At 41.9% G+C, this 16,302-nt stretch overlaps 1 protein-coding gene across 1 annotated transcript in view; it reads left to right on the top strand.

Annotated features, from left to right (window-relative positions):
- OXSR1 (oxidative stress responsive kinase 1) overlaps window positions 1–16,302 on the top strand; it is a 91,415-nt gene that overhangs the window by 42,000 nt on the left and 33,113 nt on the right. The window contains exon 5 of the mRNA XM_065666877.1: window positions 14,661–14,716. Coding sequence (XP_065522949.1) covers window positions 14,661–14,716 — 56 coding nt within the window. The remainder of the gene's footprint in view (window positions 1–14,660; window positions 14,717–16,302) is intronic.

Raw genomic sequence — 16,302 nt, 5'->3', positions numbered from 1 at the left:
ACATAGAATGAGGAAACTAAAGGTGGGGAGCTTAATAAAAACTCAGAATTCACGTGTCTATATAGTTGCTACTGCTTTAGGATATACTATGACTAGGCCAAGTTTGGGTAAACTTTCAGGTATTGATAGCTCTGATCTAGAGAAGGTTTCTCCAAATGTCAGCATCCCACTGCAAAGTGTGATTGTTGGAGCTGGATAACTTCAGCTGGTTTTGTTTCTTGCAGAGCTGCAAATTGGCAAGAGCTCTGTATAAGAAGTGTTGAGCAATTTAATACAGAGCCCTTCAAGCCCTGTTCTTTATTTTCTTTATTTCAAGGCTAGCTGCAAGGTCAGCATCATGAAATTTAAATTTGGGTAATTTCATTTAAAAAAAAAAAAAGGAAACAGAATTAGTGGAAAAAACTTCTTTTGTAGGCAAACCCAGTTAACTAATAGCCTGCGACTTGATGGATCACTGAAATGTTTGGGTTTCTGTGCTGCTGTGTTGCTTGGGATATATTTTTTTTAAGCCATGTTTTCCTCTCCCCTGCTGTCAAGGTGTGGTGTAGCTCAGGAAAAGAGGATACTAAGTCAGTGTTTTCTGCTGTTAAAAAAGAATGAGACTTGCAATCCTAAGTATGTGCTGAAAATAGAATATACCACTTGTGGGTAATATACATCATCCCAGCCACAGCCTGCTGCTGGGAACAACAGCCTTTTCTTTCTTGGGAATTTTGTGAGCTTGGCTGTCTTCTGGTACAATGCCATTATAAGCATTACTGCTGTTGGAATATGTTTCTGTTCCCTTATGATAGCTGCACTAGGAGAGGTGACTTTTCTTGCCAAAATGTTATTTTAATTTGAAAATGCAATAAGTATTTATTTCATATTTTTAGTTGAACTGACTGGCTTTTGTGGATTGTTTGGGGTTAAAAAAAAAAAAAGGAATGGTTAGAAACAATTCTAGTGGAAATTCTTTCCCTGAAAGAAATCTCAAATTTCGGTTTCCAGTCTCCCTTAAAATTCTGGTTTAATAAGAACAGTTGTCTTCATTGAAAACGGTTTTGATTTCTTAGCTGGTTGCTTGATTTTGGGTTTTAGAGATACGGTTCAGGCAGCTCTGAGAATTTAAAGTAATAGACCAACTTACTTGCTGAGTACATGGCAATTTTTCACCCTTGCCATAACTAATTGATAAAATCATGTTCATCTGTGACTTGCAGTTGAACTGAATCATCCAAGCAAATAATTTTCTGATCTAACCAAATAGAAATAAATATCTTAAAGCAGCAGTAACCTGTTAAATCTCAGTTTTTGTGAAGATGTCTTATAATGATTTATGTATTGAAAGAGTTGTTTCTTCACTGACTTGCTGTAAGGAGGCAGCAAAACTAGTGGTAAAGATTATAGAGGATATATTCATGTGTGAGCTTTTGTGAGTTTATTTTTTGTTTTTTACATAGCACTCAGCAAAAATCTGGTGTTCACAGGTTCAAACCGCTTGCTCTGAAGAAACTGTGATTCATACTGAATCAGTCCAAAGCAGGCTGAACCAAACCTGCTGTGACCGTTCTTGTCCTGCTCCTTGAAGCATTTTGCCCATATTTAGGGAACTTCGGTGGAGAAATCAAAGCTGTGTCATTGCTGCAGCTTATGGTTGCAGTTGTGTGTCAGCTATTTTGCATGTGTTCCATCCTTGTATTTTTGGGGTGCTTTGACAATTGTGTAAAGTTTTATCAGAAAAAAAGCATTTGGATTTCCTCATCACGCTAGGGCATAGCGGTCTGGGAAATTTGGAGAAGTGATAATAGTCATGATACAGAAGGAAAGTTGTGTAGTTTCCTATGTGTAATGCAAAGGAAGAGTTTTAACTGCTGTCAGAAAGCAGGCAACACGTAAGCCTTTGAGGGATGAAACATGTTTCCTTAATAGAGTTAATAGTGCTGTCTTACATTTACCCAGATGCGTGTACACTGCTGAGAAAAACACAGAAGTTTAAAGTTCTAGTGCAGATGGGACCTTTCCTCATACATAGGAAGATCTGTATGGTTTTCCCATTTTGCTTAATGCTAGGGGTCATAATATTCTTCATGCCTGATGGAAAAGGCAGGTGGAAATCTTGCAGTTGTGCCAGAGATGCTCTAAGAGGAAGTGTTTAAAATAACTAAACTTTGGTCCTCTGGGTCAGCTTAAAGGATCTGGCTTGAAATCACATCAGGTGATGGCTGACAGGCTGAATATAATGTCTGTGATGTGAGGCAGCTGGGGTTGGGGTGAACTTCAGGCCAGAGCAAGGTCGGCTGTGAAGGGTCAAAATTGAAGGGCTTTAGTTAGACCTGGAACAACAAGCAGTGATCCAGCAGAGCAAAGTGTTCATGTGTTTACACTGAATATCCCTAGTTTGTATTACAGTTAGGAGAAAATGACTGCATAGATTTAAACACGCAGTATGGGTGACTGAATGTAATTAGCACATCTGAAGTTAGACAACCAGGCTGGTGGGAAAGCCCAAAAGATGAATATCTGGACCCCAATTTAACTTTGTGGGTACTGTTAACCTGAAGTGGGGACAGCTTCTAACTGGTGTAAATCACCAGTAAGATCAGAGGACAAATGTCTGACAGTGTTGCTGCTTGATGCTTTTAAATTGTGCATGATTTTAAATGGGTAAATTAAGTTAACATGTAGAAAACTGGCTTAATGAAATTCTGCTGCTGCTGCTGGGTCTTAATGTTCATAAGCCTGCCTTGAACTTAATGCCACTTACAATTAAGATTTGGGGAGCTGACTTCATATGGAAGTATAAATCCATACTTTGGAAAGGAGAGTAGTTTGCCAGTATTCTGTAGAGCAGAGTAGAAAGCCAAATATCTAGTAAAGGTTTAAAATATGTATTTTTTTTTTCCTGTTTTCTTTCTAATTAACAACCAGAGTGAGGTCGAGACTTGAATAGATGCTCTTATTCAGCAACAAATGGTTGAGTCTCTCATATTGTCCAAAGCGATGTTTGTTTGTTTTTTTTTGCTTTCATCTTGCAAAGGCTGTTGGGAACAGTGTCTGAGACCTTACAGAAAAGACAAAGGAGGAGGCAGGATCATTTTTATTTTCATGAAACACTCTATACCAAGGTAACAATTACAAATGATCCCCATCTCCCTTCAAAGTCATCGCTGTCTCACGTAGCTTGGAGTTGGCAGCTCTCTGCCTTCAGTGCCATGTGCCTGTCCATGGCCGCCTCTCCTGTGCCATCTGCCACTGTCCCTGTTGTGGGTTTCTGTGTAACACAGTGATCCCAGTGACAACTTGAAATCCCAGTGATCCATCTGATGGTGAGTTGAGTACCTGGATGCCAGCCAGTGTGCTGAGGACGGAGGGGGCCAGGCTCAGGAACCTTCGGATGAACTGTCCTGCAGGAATCTGCTTGGACACATTTTTAAATGGATGTCGAGCAAGACTGACATGCTGTGAGGGGTCACTCCTGGGCTAATCTTGTTTGGGTGACACACAGGGTGTGTGTTGCACCTTTTCCCCATTTAGACTCCGGATTCCTCTGTGTATTCGGGGATTAGTAGGAGTTTGATAAATGACTTGGAAATAAGACTAAAGCTAAGCCAACCCAAGAGGTTTTATTGCTTAAAAAGACTTGTTGGACGGAAGTTCAAGGCTTTCAGGTGCTGCTCCTTATGGCAGTCTGACAAATGAATCATGCTGATTAACTGTTACAAGGTCTCTCTGTCTTTCTCCCTATTTTTATCTCTGGGCTTATCTTCTGTTCATGATTAGCTGTTGTGTAACTGAACATTTTAGTCAGCCCAGGTGAAATGATACACTGCTCCAATATAATCAGATTCTCCTATTGCAGCATAATAAATGTGATACTTGCATGGTTTTTTGTAAAAACAAGAAAGCTTAGAGAAGTGGTTTAGGGTTGCACATTTTGAAATATTAGCATGCCCGTGATCCAGCTATTGATTTGTTTGCTGCTCTACTTCTAAGGGGGGTGAGAAGAGCAACAGCACATTTGATATGCTGAGTTAGATCAGTTTGTGCCCCTATACAGAATGTTTTGGGGTTTGTTTTGGTGTCTTTTCAAAATCAGTTTCCTGCATGTGGGGCAGCAGGGTGCCATGGCAGCTGTTTGAATGTTGCTTTGGAGAGACCCTGGAAACAATATTCTTGCTGTAGTTTTATGCCAAATATATTAGCTTATTATTTTGGATCTTAGGGTGGTTTTGACATAGGATCAAAGTTTAATTGCCTGCCTCTTCTACCTAAATTAAGAGAAAATAACTTCTGAAAAAAGGATGTCTGTATGTGAGCACATCCAGATCACCAAGGCTTGCTTGTGGGGTTTTGCAGGAGCCCTCCTCCAGTAGCAACTTTCAGATTTAAGATGAAGGGGCTGATGGATGTATTTTGGCAGAACTCATCTGTCCTGCAAGATTCAAGCTTAATTTTCGTGTAGCTGAGTAACGCATTGATAGCCATGCTGGCAGGTATTGCGGTTAAACTGGATTCCAGTGTGCCTCCAATCAGTTTGATGTCTGAAAAACTGTAGGGTTTTGTTTCTGTAGCAATACTGTATGAGAACTTCACAGCCCTCCTCACCACAGTGCTATAATCTTGTTTTGGGGAGTGCATTTTGGAGCTGAAGTCTGGCAGAGGAGGATTGAGGAATGGATTATGGGATGTGGAGCCTTTCACCTCTAATTGCCAGTTTGATTTTTAGGTCAGTAAAGGACACTAGTAATTTGAAAACTAACTGTTGTTCAGCAGTGGAAAGCAGAATTTTATATTCAGAGAAGTGTACTTTGGTCTCCCTTATAGTACAGGATGGGCAGAAGCAACCTTTTGAGGTAGTTATTAATATAAATTTTAAAGCTTTAATTTGGAAACAGTTCAGTAGCCACAACAATAGAAATGTTACTATTGGGTGTCTCTGTGGGAAGGAGGAAAAGATGCTGCCCTGGATTGTACTGGGTAATTTGTTACCGCAAATAACCACCTTGCTGCGCAGTATCAGGGGCCCAAGAACCACTGAATCTCCACTATCGGTCCACAGCAGTTGGACCCGGGTGTATTGTGCTGGTTTAGTGAACCAGTATGTTCTCCTGGTGGCTGCTTCTTCTACTGCATCATCCAGAAATTCATTGTTTAAAAAAGGCCAAGTTTCCCTGTGGTTGCAGATAGAAAATGTGAACCAGATGTAAATCCCAGATCTGCAGACAGCCAGAAACAATAGCTCCTGTGGAGATAGTTTTCCTTGAAGTGGCTAAAGGCAGCCTCTGCTCTGAAGCCCAGAAACCTGGCAGCTAGAACTGATGGTAAATATCACTGCTGAAGAAAGCGCATGGATGCTGGGGGCCTGACAGTGTCTGTCCCCATGTCATTCTCCTCAGATCCAGGTGCTGTCTCAACTTTGTCACTGGGTGTCTGCAGTTACTCAAAGTAACTTCGAATTAGTCAAAGGGAAAACCAGCTTTCTGGCACAAGTATTATGCACTGCATTAAAAGGGGGGGTGAGTTTTTAGGTTTCTCTCTTCGTAGCACCTCTCCAGCAGTAGTTTAAATCATTGGTGTTCATCATTTCTACTGTGATGCACCAAGTGAATTACTAACTTCAAAAAGATGGCTTTGAATTTTATTCCCTGTTGCAGACCTTTCTGGCCTTCATAGATCCTAAAAGCTGCATGTGTGGAGATGTCTTAAGCACTTATTCAGACCACTGCAGTTTTTTTATTCATGTCTTACCCTAAAGCATGAGAAAAGGTCACTTGTTAAGTTTGTGTGGTAAAGTATTAAGCACACTTGAAAATGTTGCAAGGCTGCATCAGGAATTTACTTTTTGCATGTTTTCTGAATCAAGTATCCCGTCTTGCAGAGTTCTTATAAAATTTGAACGTTAAAAAGCAAAACTTTAGTACTTTTTCAAAAATGAAAGTGAGGCAAAACTTGCATGTGTTCAGGACAACAGATAGGGAAATGCCACAGAGAAATCTATCATTTCATGGCAGCCTGGAAAGCACCACCAACTTAGACTAGGAGTGCCAAGAGTATTGTTTCCATAGCACAAATACCTGATTTTATAACCACTTTCTCCATTTTGTAAGCGTAGCTGAGTGAAATAAGGAGGTCTTTCCTCTTCATATGCTGGCCATGCTTGAAACTGTCATTTTCTAGATTTTGGAGAAGTAAGCTGAGCTGGCAAGGCTCAAGAGACTGATTGTCTCAAGATTCAAGTCTCAAGGTTCTGGCTGTCTTGAATTTCTCCTTCTGTGTCATGTTGCATACATTGCTGGGCAAGAGCTGTGTGTGGCTTCGTAGATAGGGACGATTTTTGGCTGCATAGGGCAATGCCTTGGACCTTGTGTGTGTATAGATACACATACCAATTCTCCAGAACGGTGGTGCTTACTCCCTTTTGGAAATTTAGACCTTTTCAGTTGCACTATATAAAAATATTTGGGCCTTGTTTGATCCAAGTTGATTGTGTGTTTACTGGAATGAACTTTCATCTATCCATCATGGCATGGGCAAGGCATGGAGATGCATGAATCCCTGGCTTTCCTGTTTCTTCTGCTACCTGGTCCATCTTGTACTCAAACTGGGCAGGTGTGCATGTGGTAGTTCTGGGAAAATTCCTATTTCTGTGCATACTAGGAGTGTGGTTTAGCATTCAGGAGGTACCACAGCATGGTGGCGTGCATTACTGGTATTGCCACATGAAGCATGCCTACCTCCTTGCACGTTAAATAACTTGACATGAAACATAGAAATAAGGCCACATTATAACTTGACTATTTCTCTCTATTACTAATGACTAAGGCAGGGCCTTGCAAAAATATCTGGGCCTCTGGGGGTAGGAGGCAGACCTTTTGACTCCACAGCTTGCTCTGCATGTTGCTTTTTATGCAGCAGCTGTTAAAAAAGCTTTGTGCCTTGTACCCACTGCAGTTCTTAGGAAGTAGGCTCAGGAAATGGAAGGGCTGGATAGATGAATTTGTGGAAGAAATCGTGGTACGTTTTTAGCAGCTGTACAATGATACAAAAGCTTGATTTTTAAAGCCTGCTGGGCAGGGTCCTTTCCTTGTGGAGGAGACAAGAAAAAACTCAAGTTCTGATTGAACAGGGGAAACTTTAAAACAAGTGGTGTATGAGGTTAGAGATGCAGATTCTCTTGCATTGAGTGCTGAAGGGCTGAAACTTGTGAGAAGCCAGAGCTTATTGGCAAAGCCTCCTTGCTGTAACCTGGTATTATAGGAGTGATGTGCATTGGGGTGAATATGTGAAGCAGCAGCTTCTTTCGTAGGAAGAAGTAAGGGCTTTGAGTGTTGGTATGATTAGATTGTCTCCATGTTGGGAGACAGGGCTAGTGTTTGTAGCATTTTATTATCTGTCTGAAGGAGCTGATCTGTCTGAAACCAGTATTTTAAGGTTTTGTTTTTAGCTGGAGCAACTTTCCCTACGCTCATGTGCAGTTGAGGTTAGTTGAGCACTGATGCTGGGCTGGTGGCGTGGTGGTGGATGAGAGGTGAAGTCCACAGCAGACAGGATCTGTCATTGAGCCACACTTTCTTTTAACCATCGCTAGGCTTATAAAAACATGGGAAGAGAAGGAATTAATGAGCGCAAAACCATAAAAGGCAAAGTTGGCACAGGAGCAAAAAGCATAAGCTGGACGTAATTTGCTGAGATAAAGGAAAGTTGCAGGCACTGCGATAAGTGACTGTGTGACAGACAGAAATGCAGTAAGTGATGTGACACAGTGCTTGCTGTATCGCTTCTTGTCAGAGACTCACACCAAGTTAGCCCAAGGTCTGCAACTCTTTCACTGCCTCAGCATCTTATTATCCCCTGGAGCTACTCAGGTAACTAAGATGACAGACTGAATTTCCAGAGGATGTTCTGCTGCTTGGTTTAGTGAGCTGTCCCTTGTCTGAGCTGACAGAGTGACTTAAACTAAACTGAAGCAGGTTCGAGTCATAGTTTCCTGGACTTCAAACCCTCTACTTTAAAAAGCTGTCTGCTTATGCAGCATTGGAGAAACAACATAAAACCAGGAGGAACTGTACCTAGTAAGTGCATTGAGGGTCCTCTTAAAGATGATTTATGTTTAGGTAAAATAAAGTACAATGGGAGATTCATTTCTCATGGGCCCTTACTGATGTTTCTGTTTACTTATGACAGGAGACTGGATGTCAGGAGATCTGTCCTTAAGAGGTCTCTTCACTGTGCTGAGTGTAATCTGCCTGAATGTTAAGGGTGGGGCATGGGGGAAACAAGTACTCAGTATACTCCTATAGCTTGTCTTGGTGGAAGTTGACAATCATTTCCAGTAGGCTTAGTCTGTTTACCCCTCTGCAAAGCCATAGTCTGGCAGTCCTTTGGCCTTTCAAAGCCCTGCTTTATGCTGCTTAAAAGAACCAAAATGAGTTTTTTAAAATTCCTAATAACACTGTGTTGCTCATCTAACTTTCTTCAGGCATTAAAATGACAGTTAAAAATCCCTAAGCTACCTACCTATCTAGCCCTCGTAAGGTTGGGGCTTTAAAAATGCCTTTGCTGTTTATGAGACTCTGAGTAAGTCATGAGTCGCCTTGCACTGCTGGCATTTAGCTGCTGCACTGAGCTTTCACCATGGCCCAGCAGCTGGCAGAGCAGGTCGGGGAAGAGGGTAGCAGCAGTTGCTGCGCTTCCCTGATCCTGGGCAATAAAGCATGTCACTGGGCTGGTCCCCAGCTGTAATTTATAGCAGCCTGGCTGTTGCCGTTGGTCCTGGCTGCCAGTGGCCGCAAGGGCCTGCTGAGATGGCTGTGGATGAGCAAGGATGAAGCAAGCTGTGGACTTGGCCCTCTTTTTCCCTGCGTATGCCTGCCTCAGCAGGGAGGCTGGAGAGAGGAGTGTGGAAATGGCTTTGCCAGCTCTTTGCTGTTGGAAGACCTTCAAGCTCTGGGAGATATTCCCAGCTCTGGCTTTTAAATACAGCACTGTAACAGACAGCAATTGCATCTCACCCAAGAATTTGGGACTTAAGGCTCAACCCTGTGGCATAAAACATTGGTACACACTGCTTTTCTGGGTTGGAACAGGGAGCATAATAATGTAGCACTTCTAATACAGTTGTCCTGAATGGTTTCTCTTATGTTGTAGCGGGTGTGCTGAATTTGAGGGCATAAAAATACTCTGCTTGCATGCTCCAAACCTTGTTTCTGCTTTGCCACTCTGTCTCAAATGGTAAAGCTCGTGGTATAGCCAGTTTTTTATAATTTGGCTTAGAAGAGGGAGGGAAGAGGTGACATAGGTAACAACATGCCATTGAATGGAGAGTAACGTTCAGTAGTAGAGAGAGAATAGTGCTCATTTGGTGTATAATGTCACAAATTGCTTGATATTTAACTGTGTGTAGAGATATTGTTCTGGAAGTATTTTGCAAATTACTCAGAACAATGTCAACTCCAGTAATTGGTGGCATTCAGTATAAATATTTTGAGTTACTCATTACCACTAGCATAAAACAGTAATTCTTGTATCTTACACCTTCTCTGTTTTTAAATGAAACTTGGAAGGACCAACCATTCCTTCTTCCTGCCAAATTATGCACTATGGAGTTCAGTCCATGAAAATTTATTGTTGCACTTGATGTAAATTGCATCTAATGGGCAGATGACTCATGGCTGTGCTGACAGCCAGCATCACATCCTAAAGGCACATAAGAGCAGATTGGAAGCAAAAGCATAATAAACAAGGCTTATCTCAAATTTCCCTTTCATGTGAGTTTTCTTCTCACTGCTAGGTTACACAAGTCTTGGGACGCCATTGTTTGCTCCGGTCACTTGTATTGTGGTTATAGTGGCCTTAAATTGTCCTAGCTATTATTCCCAATGGCTTTTGAACACAAGCAAAGTGAATCCTTTTTGATTTCCAAACGATTTTAAGAGGTTTACTTAAGCAATAACTTCACATGCTTCATTGCTTTTCTTGCAAACATCAGTTCTTTTAAGTTGGTAATAAGCTTCATGGTGTATGCCAGGATTGCAGAATTGCAGCTGGCTATTGATAGTACTGCTTTCCATTATGGATCAGCAAGTCTTGCTCTTTCCTGTAATGCAATGACAGTCAGTATGTGGCAGTGTCAAGGCTATCGAGGGCTATGGGTGAGGGCGGATCTGATAATTTAGCAGGATTTGAAGGACTTGTGTAAGCTTTGTATAGGGGGAACAAGCCACTAGATTCCAGTTCCTGTAGTTCCCACTCTACCGAGAAAATAACTGGGGGAGGTGGGAATGCTGCACTCAGAACTGGGGAGCATCATCTCATTGACATCCTGTGCTCCTAAATCTCCTGTAGCTGGATGCTTGGTTGAAATTTGTTGGATCGGGGGTCAGTTTTGGTTACGTATCATCTAATGCCTGTGGCCCAGCCCTGACCTGGAGGCATTAACGTGACGTAACTAGTAGGTTAGCATTTGGTCCGCACTGGGAAGCTAAACCAGTTTGGAATGCAGATGAAGAGGGGTTTCTGCCCTGCTATGAAACCTCTCAGGGCTGATGTGGAGAATCCAGCTTTGCCCTGGAGTGAGTCCAAACCCCTCTCTTCCACTCTGGTTATGAAGTACAAGGTAAATAAAAACATAATTGTTATTTTGCAGAAGAGCTCTTGGAGCCTTTAGAAGAGAGGAAGATGACAGCTATGGAGTGAGAATATCCGGAACTACAATAGCATTTGTTAAGCTACTGGCAAGAAAAAGTTTATTCCAGCCTTCTGTAACTTCATTTAAAATGTTGTATAATTACTGTTTATGCTACAGCCTAAAGCTTCTTCCTGTTTCCAGTATAGTAATTATGCCAGAGGCACACCATTTATTCAGAGTGTATCAGCTCAGGATATGACCCTTACCACATTAATAGGAAGTACCTTCAAATTGTTATACTTGGCAATACCTGTATCCTGGAGTAACAAATTTCTTGCCATTCAGCTTGTGAGTTTATAAGCATCTTCTGATGTAAATAAACAGGAAAGCACCATTCTTTGCTCCCCCCAAATCATTGCTTTGAATGCAATTAATTAATCTGAAAGATGATTTTAAAGGAGAATCTAGTTCTAAGTTACTGCTGATGACACCAGTATGTGCTAAAGAAGGAGATCTATGTTCAAGGCTAGGTTGGATGAGGCTTTGAACACCTGGTCTAGTGGAAAAGTGTCCCTGCTTGTGGCAGGGGGTTTGGAACTGGATGAGCTTTAAGGTCCCCTTCAAACCATTCTAACAATTCTGTGATGTGTTCACCCAGTGTTAGCGGTGCTTGATATTTGCCGGGTGTTATTGCAGTGGGTGACACAATGCAAATACACTGGGAAGAGGATGGGAAAGCTGGAAGTTGCCTCTGTAGTACAGTGACTCCAGAGCAGAGTTGGTGTACCCAAGCAATTTGCTGCCTATAATTTTTGCTGCTCTTGGGTGGAGTATACCACACTGGGGTGAGTAATGGCCTTTACAGAGGGTTGGTCACCAGGAGGAAATGCCACATCAAGCGGTGATTTAATTCTGTAACTTGACTTGGATATTTGGCGGTGGTGTTGGCCTCCCAAATTTCTTATTGCAGCAATAACTTGTTTTAATTTTTTGAACCAGCTTGAAGCACCATATTTACTGACTTTGGTTTCCAATGTGAATATATGTAAATTTTAATTAATACAAGCTGAAGTTAAAAAGAAAAGGCTCTGCATTAAAGGAGGTTAAGGGCCTGGAGTCCTTTGGCTCTTTTTTCCAATGGGATTCAATCTGAGGGCTTGTGTCACTACATCTTGCGCTCCAAGCTGGCACAGCTTGCTCAGTTGTGGTAGGATGGTCTGGGGGTACTGAATGTGTGCTGCTTTTTGGCTTTCTCTTGCTACAGCAGTGAAACCTGCCTGAGTTTTTGTGGACTCTGAAGCACAGGGTAGTTGAGACCTTACCCTTAGTTCTGCTTTAAAACCTTCTTGGCACTTACTTCATTGCTGATTGTGGTTTGCTTTGTGGGGAGGGGTTAGTGAGCTGCACACACTGTTGTGCTGGCAGAGGAAGTTTGGAAAGGCTGTGTACAATACTGCATGGCCCAGCTTAATGGGGAAACCCTCCAGCATCCTGGGCTCCTTGGAGTACAGATGGAAGAGGAAATTACCGCTACTTGCGTCCATCTTCAGTAAGAGGAACAATAACCTCGGTGCATGCTATTCCTTTCCTGTAACCTGGAACTGGCAGGCAGCTTTGAAAGGGCCTCGTGTGTCCTGGCTGTCACAGGAGGACTGACTGTCTGGATAAAGATTTCCAGGAGGATTGGGGAGTTTCCTGACCACCCTCTGTTCCCTCTGAAGTAGTACTGATGTAAGGGGAGATTCCTGGAGGTGGCTGTGTCTGTGCCAAGCACATTTCACACCATGTGAGCCAGCTCCTTACCTAAGCAGCAGCAGGCTTAAGCACATGAAGCCCTGAGAACACAGTGCCCATGGGGCTGAATCCCAAAGGCATCTTCTGCCTAAAAATAGTGGTAGGAAGCTTTTTCATTTCCTTACTGCTAGGGACCATGAATGCTTTGTGGGAGTGTAGGGGTTAGTCAGGTTTGTATTTCTAATGATGTTTAACTCTCTACATCTTCAATGTTGTTGCATTTGGCCAATGGATGCTAATGCGGGGGGGAGTAATGTAGCTACATGCTTAAATGCTGTATTGAATCCCTTCAGGTCCCTCCATTTACTTAAGAGTCGCTGTCCCCTGCAGTGCTGATGCTTTCCTGTTCAGGGACTGCAGTTGTTAATTGCAGGAAGAAAAAATAATGCTGCTCAGAGGGAAAGCTCACTCACTTCTAAACACACTTTAATGTATAAGGCTATGTAGAATGAGCAGGATTGGAAAAGACTGTCAGCAGTTGTTTTTAAGTTTGTCTTACTGCTGCATCAATGTCAGTTTCTTTCTTGCTGCTTTGAATCCCATTCTGCTATTCAGTCAGCTCCTCAAGGCTATCATATGCTTCCATATATAATCTTTATGCTTCAGTGTTTCCATATAGATCTAAGTGTTCTTGATCATTTAAGCAAAGTAGTATTTTCCTGTACTCTGAAACTTGTGCTTCAAATAGGGATTAGGCACCAAGATGGTCACTTGTTTGAAGTCTGCAGGCTGCTGTGCGCTGTGGTAAAGTGATCTTTAGTGGGTCTGTCTTACAGTCTTTATTCACTTTTTGTTCTGTTGTATGCTGCAGAAAGCCTTGCCATGCTAATGTCCTACACTGGGTGTTGGGAAGAATCTAGCAAATGCTAATGCTGGAGAGGATGTGTTTAAAATTATCCTGGCCTGGAACTGGCAGTGGCCCAGGCTCTTCAGAACAGCAAAGCCAGGAAGAAGACTTCCAGGGCCTGACTGGGGCTCTTTGGCCAGGCCGCCATGCCAGTTCTGTTCTCATGATGCACATGGGAGGAAACTAAAAACAGCTTTTTTGACTTTGTGTGAAAGGATTTGGAATATCTGCCAAAGGCAGTGGAGGGAGAATCTGCTTGATTTGGTTCCTCCTCCTCTTCCATGCAGGTGATTGCCATTAAGTTCAGGTGTGTTGTGAATTGCTATCTATGCACAGGCATCTGTTACCCAGACAGCTGCTTTGCTTGCAGCCTTTCTCAAGATGCCTCCTACATCTGCTGTGACCCTGCATGGTTTCCTAGCCAGTGTGATCTTAGCAGCTGTTCTGATGAATGTGGGTGTCAGCTATGAAGGTATTTCTCTTGGCTTTGCTGGGGGAAGCAGCCTATGAAAATAAGCTGTAAAACCTCAAAGAGTATTTGGAGTCAAAGTAACTTTCCCCTTGAGGATGGAGAAGTGCCACTGTTAACCCAACAAACCAGAGGTTTTTTTTGGGGTAGAAAGAGGATAATACAATAACATTCATAGCATTTGCTAAATGTTCATATGTGTTCATTGTCTTTGGTCAAAATAAAAAAATAAAGGAGACCTTTTCACTAAAGTTCAGACTTCACAGGAGTGGCCCCACTTTCCCATTCTCACCTCTGTTGTACCAGCTCTGCTTGCTTGACCCTTGGTAGTGTGGTTCAGTTCATTAAGCTATGAACAACCAATGTTTTTGGTTTTGTTTTTTTTCACCAGTGTATTGAGCTAAACTGATTTCTTGAGGAAGTGTGTGAGCTTCTCCACTGCTGGAGAGCAACAAAACTTGGAGAAGGGTAGGATGAGTTCAGAGGTGGTGAGATTAGATCAACTCACCGTCTCTTGAAATCTCCTCCCTAAAAGGGTATAATCATAGAATCGTGTGTCTGAGACCAGTGTTAAGTTCTGTTTTCATGTTATTAGCTAACTTAAGAACCAGGGACAAACCACTTTTCCTTGGGGTTTGTTTTTTTTGTTTGTTTTTTTTTTGTTTTTTTGAGTGCACATTCAGATAAGTTTTTTTTTTTTTTTAATTTATTTTGCCTATGCATACTACTTAAAATGTCACTAGCTATAAATCATTCAAATGCCACTTGGTGTCTACTGAAGTTACTATTGGTATGAAGTCCCTGCTGTTTCTTCATGCTTGGAAGCAGGAGGTGCTAATACAAGAAACAAAGTATAAGAAACAATAACCTTTTAAAGTGTTTTTGTTTGTTGAAGGAAAGATTTAATGACTTCCACTTATTGTTGCTTTATCTTTCTGCAGGGATGTGAAAGCAGGAAATATTCTTCTTGGAGAAGATGGCTCAGTGCAAATTGCAGGTAATTTTCCTGGTAGCTTTGGATGAATTTTAGGCATAAATGTGAGTCCAAAGAGATGGTTTAATGATCAAGAAGAAACCTACGTAAAAATGTTAGCTTGAGTAAGCTCCATGGTTCTTAGACACAAAACAAAACTGACAACACCAAAAACCCCCAACGATAAACCACAAACCAACCAAACAAAAAACAACCCAGAGTTTATTATATTTTCTTATCTTAAAACACTGTTGTTTGGAATAATGATAATCAGCATGAATAAATCCTTTGACTGTTAAGTCCTCAGAATCAACAGATTAGATAAAATTTTTGGCATAAGCTAGTCAGATTTTTAAAATGGCAAGTTCATAGGCTGGGAAGTGGACTGCAGGGATTGGACTGATTGATCCTTGATTTCTAACATGGTTTTCAAAGGCACTGTGCTAAGCAGTGGATAGATTAATCAGAAGAAAATTGGTATGTCTTATAAAAAGTCACTTAAAACTTTGCCTTAATGAAAGATTTGCTGGTCAAACTGCTCATGTGAATGCTTCCTGGTCCGCTGCAGTTGAAGCAAGTCACGCAGTGTGTGTTTAATTATCTGTACTAAACCAGCCCAAACGGGGTGAACTGAAGGTCTGGGGAAAACAGTTGTGCAAATTGAGGGACAGGGTAGGGAAGACTGTTAAAAGACAGTTGCTTTAGCTGATACAGTTGTGCCTGGAGATGTCTGCTGTAAGTCACTACTGTCACAAGCTGTGTCAACACAGGTATGTTGGAAACCATCCTTGGTGTGGTTGGGTTATATGTCTGTGGAAAAGGGTGTTGTGTTTGGTTTTTGTTTGTTTTGTTCCCAGTACTACTCTTCTGGTCTTTTATTTCATATGTGTTCCTACAGACTTCACTCTTGTTCACAGAATTTATGAATTATTATTAGTAGTATTATTATGATTGGCTTTCTTAATAGAAAGACAAGATTTTTGGACAGTACATTTAGCAGCTGCGTGACTTACCCCCAGTATGCTGTTTTTGTGCCCTGAGCATCCTTCCTCTCCAACTATCCTTTGCCTCAGGACTATGCTGTTCCCAGGAAGCTTGTGGTGCCTTTCCAGTCTGTGTGCCACCTCTGGCTGGAGGGCAGAGCTCACATCTGGTCTTGCCACCTTGGCAAACATCGTTCTACTTGTTTAACTTTTTCAGTCTTATATATAAGTGGAAAGAGACACATCTCTTTGTGATATGATCTCTTTTTAGTGCCCTGTCCTGTCAGTGGAGGCACAGCAGTGGGCCGGGCTTTGCAGGTGTGTGGCAGTGACTGTACTGTCTGGCAGAAGTGCATGTTGCACTGTGTAGCGCTGTGAGGTACAGACTCCTTTGGTGTATCTATGCCTGGATTTGCATCTTGGAATCAAAGGTGTAGATTTTCTACCAGGAGGCAGAACACATTGCAGTGCAGAGTTTTTTTATAGGTAGCTTTTCTCCCTCTGCAGAAGGCAGTAAGCCTTTTTACAGGACATAACACCTAAAATACAGGATTTCTGTTTAAAACCCAAAGTTGCTTTTAAGTCTCCCAGTGCTCTTAATGCCTACTGTTACATTTCTAATGAGGT

Source organism: Lathamus discolor, chromosome 2 (genome assembly GCF_037157495.1).
Source record: "Lathamus discolor isolate bLatDis1 chromosome 2, bLatDis1.hap1, whole genome shotgun sequence".
NCBI lineage: Eukaryota > Metazoa > Chordata > Aves > Psittaciformes > Psittacidae > Lathamus > Lathamus discolor.
Note: the sequence above shows the minus strand (reverse complement) of the source record. Positions and strands in the feature narration are given on the sequence as shown.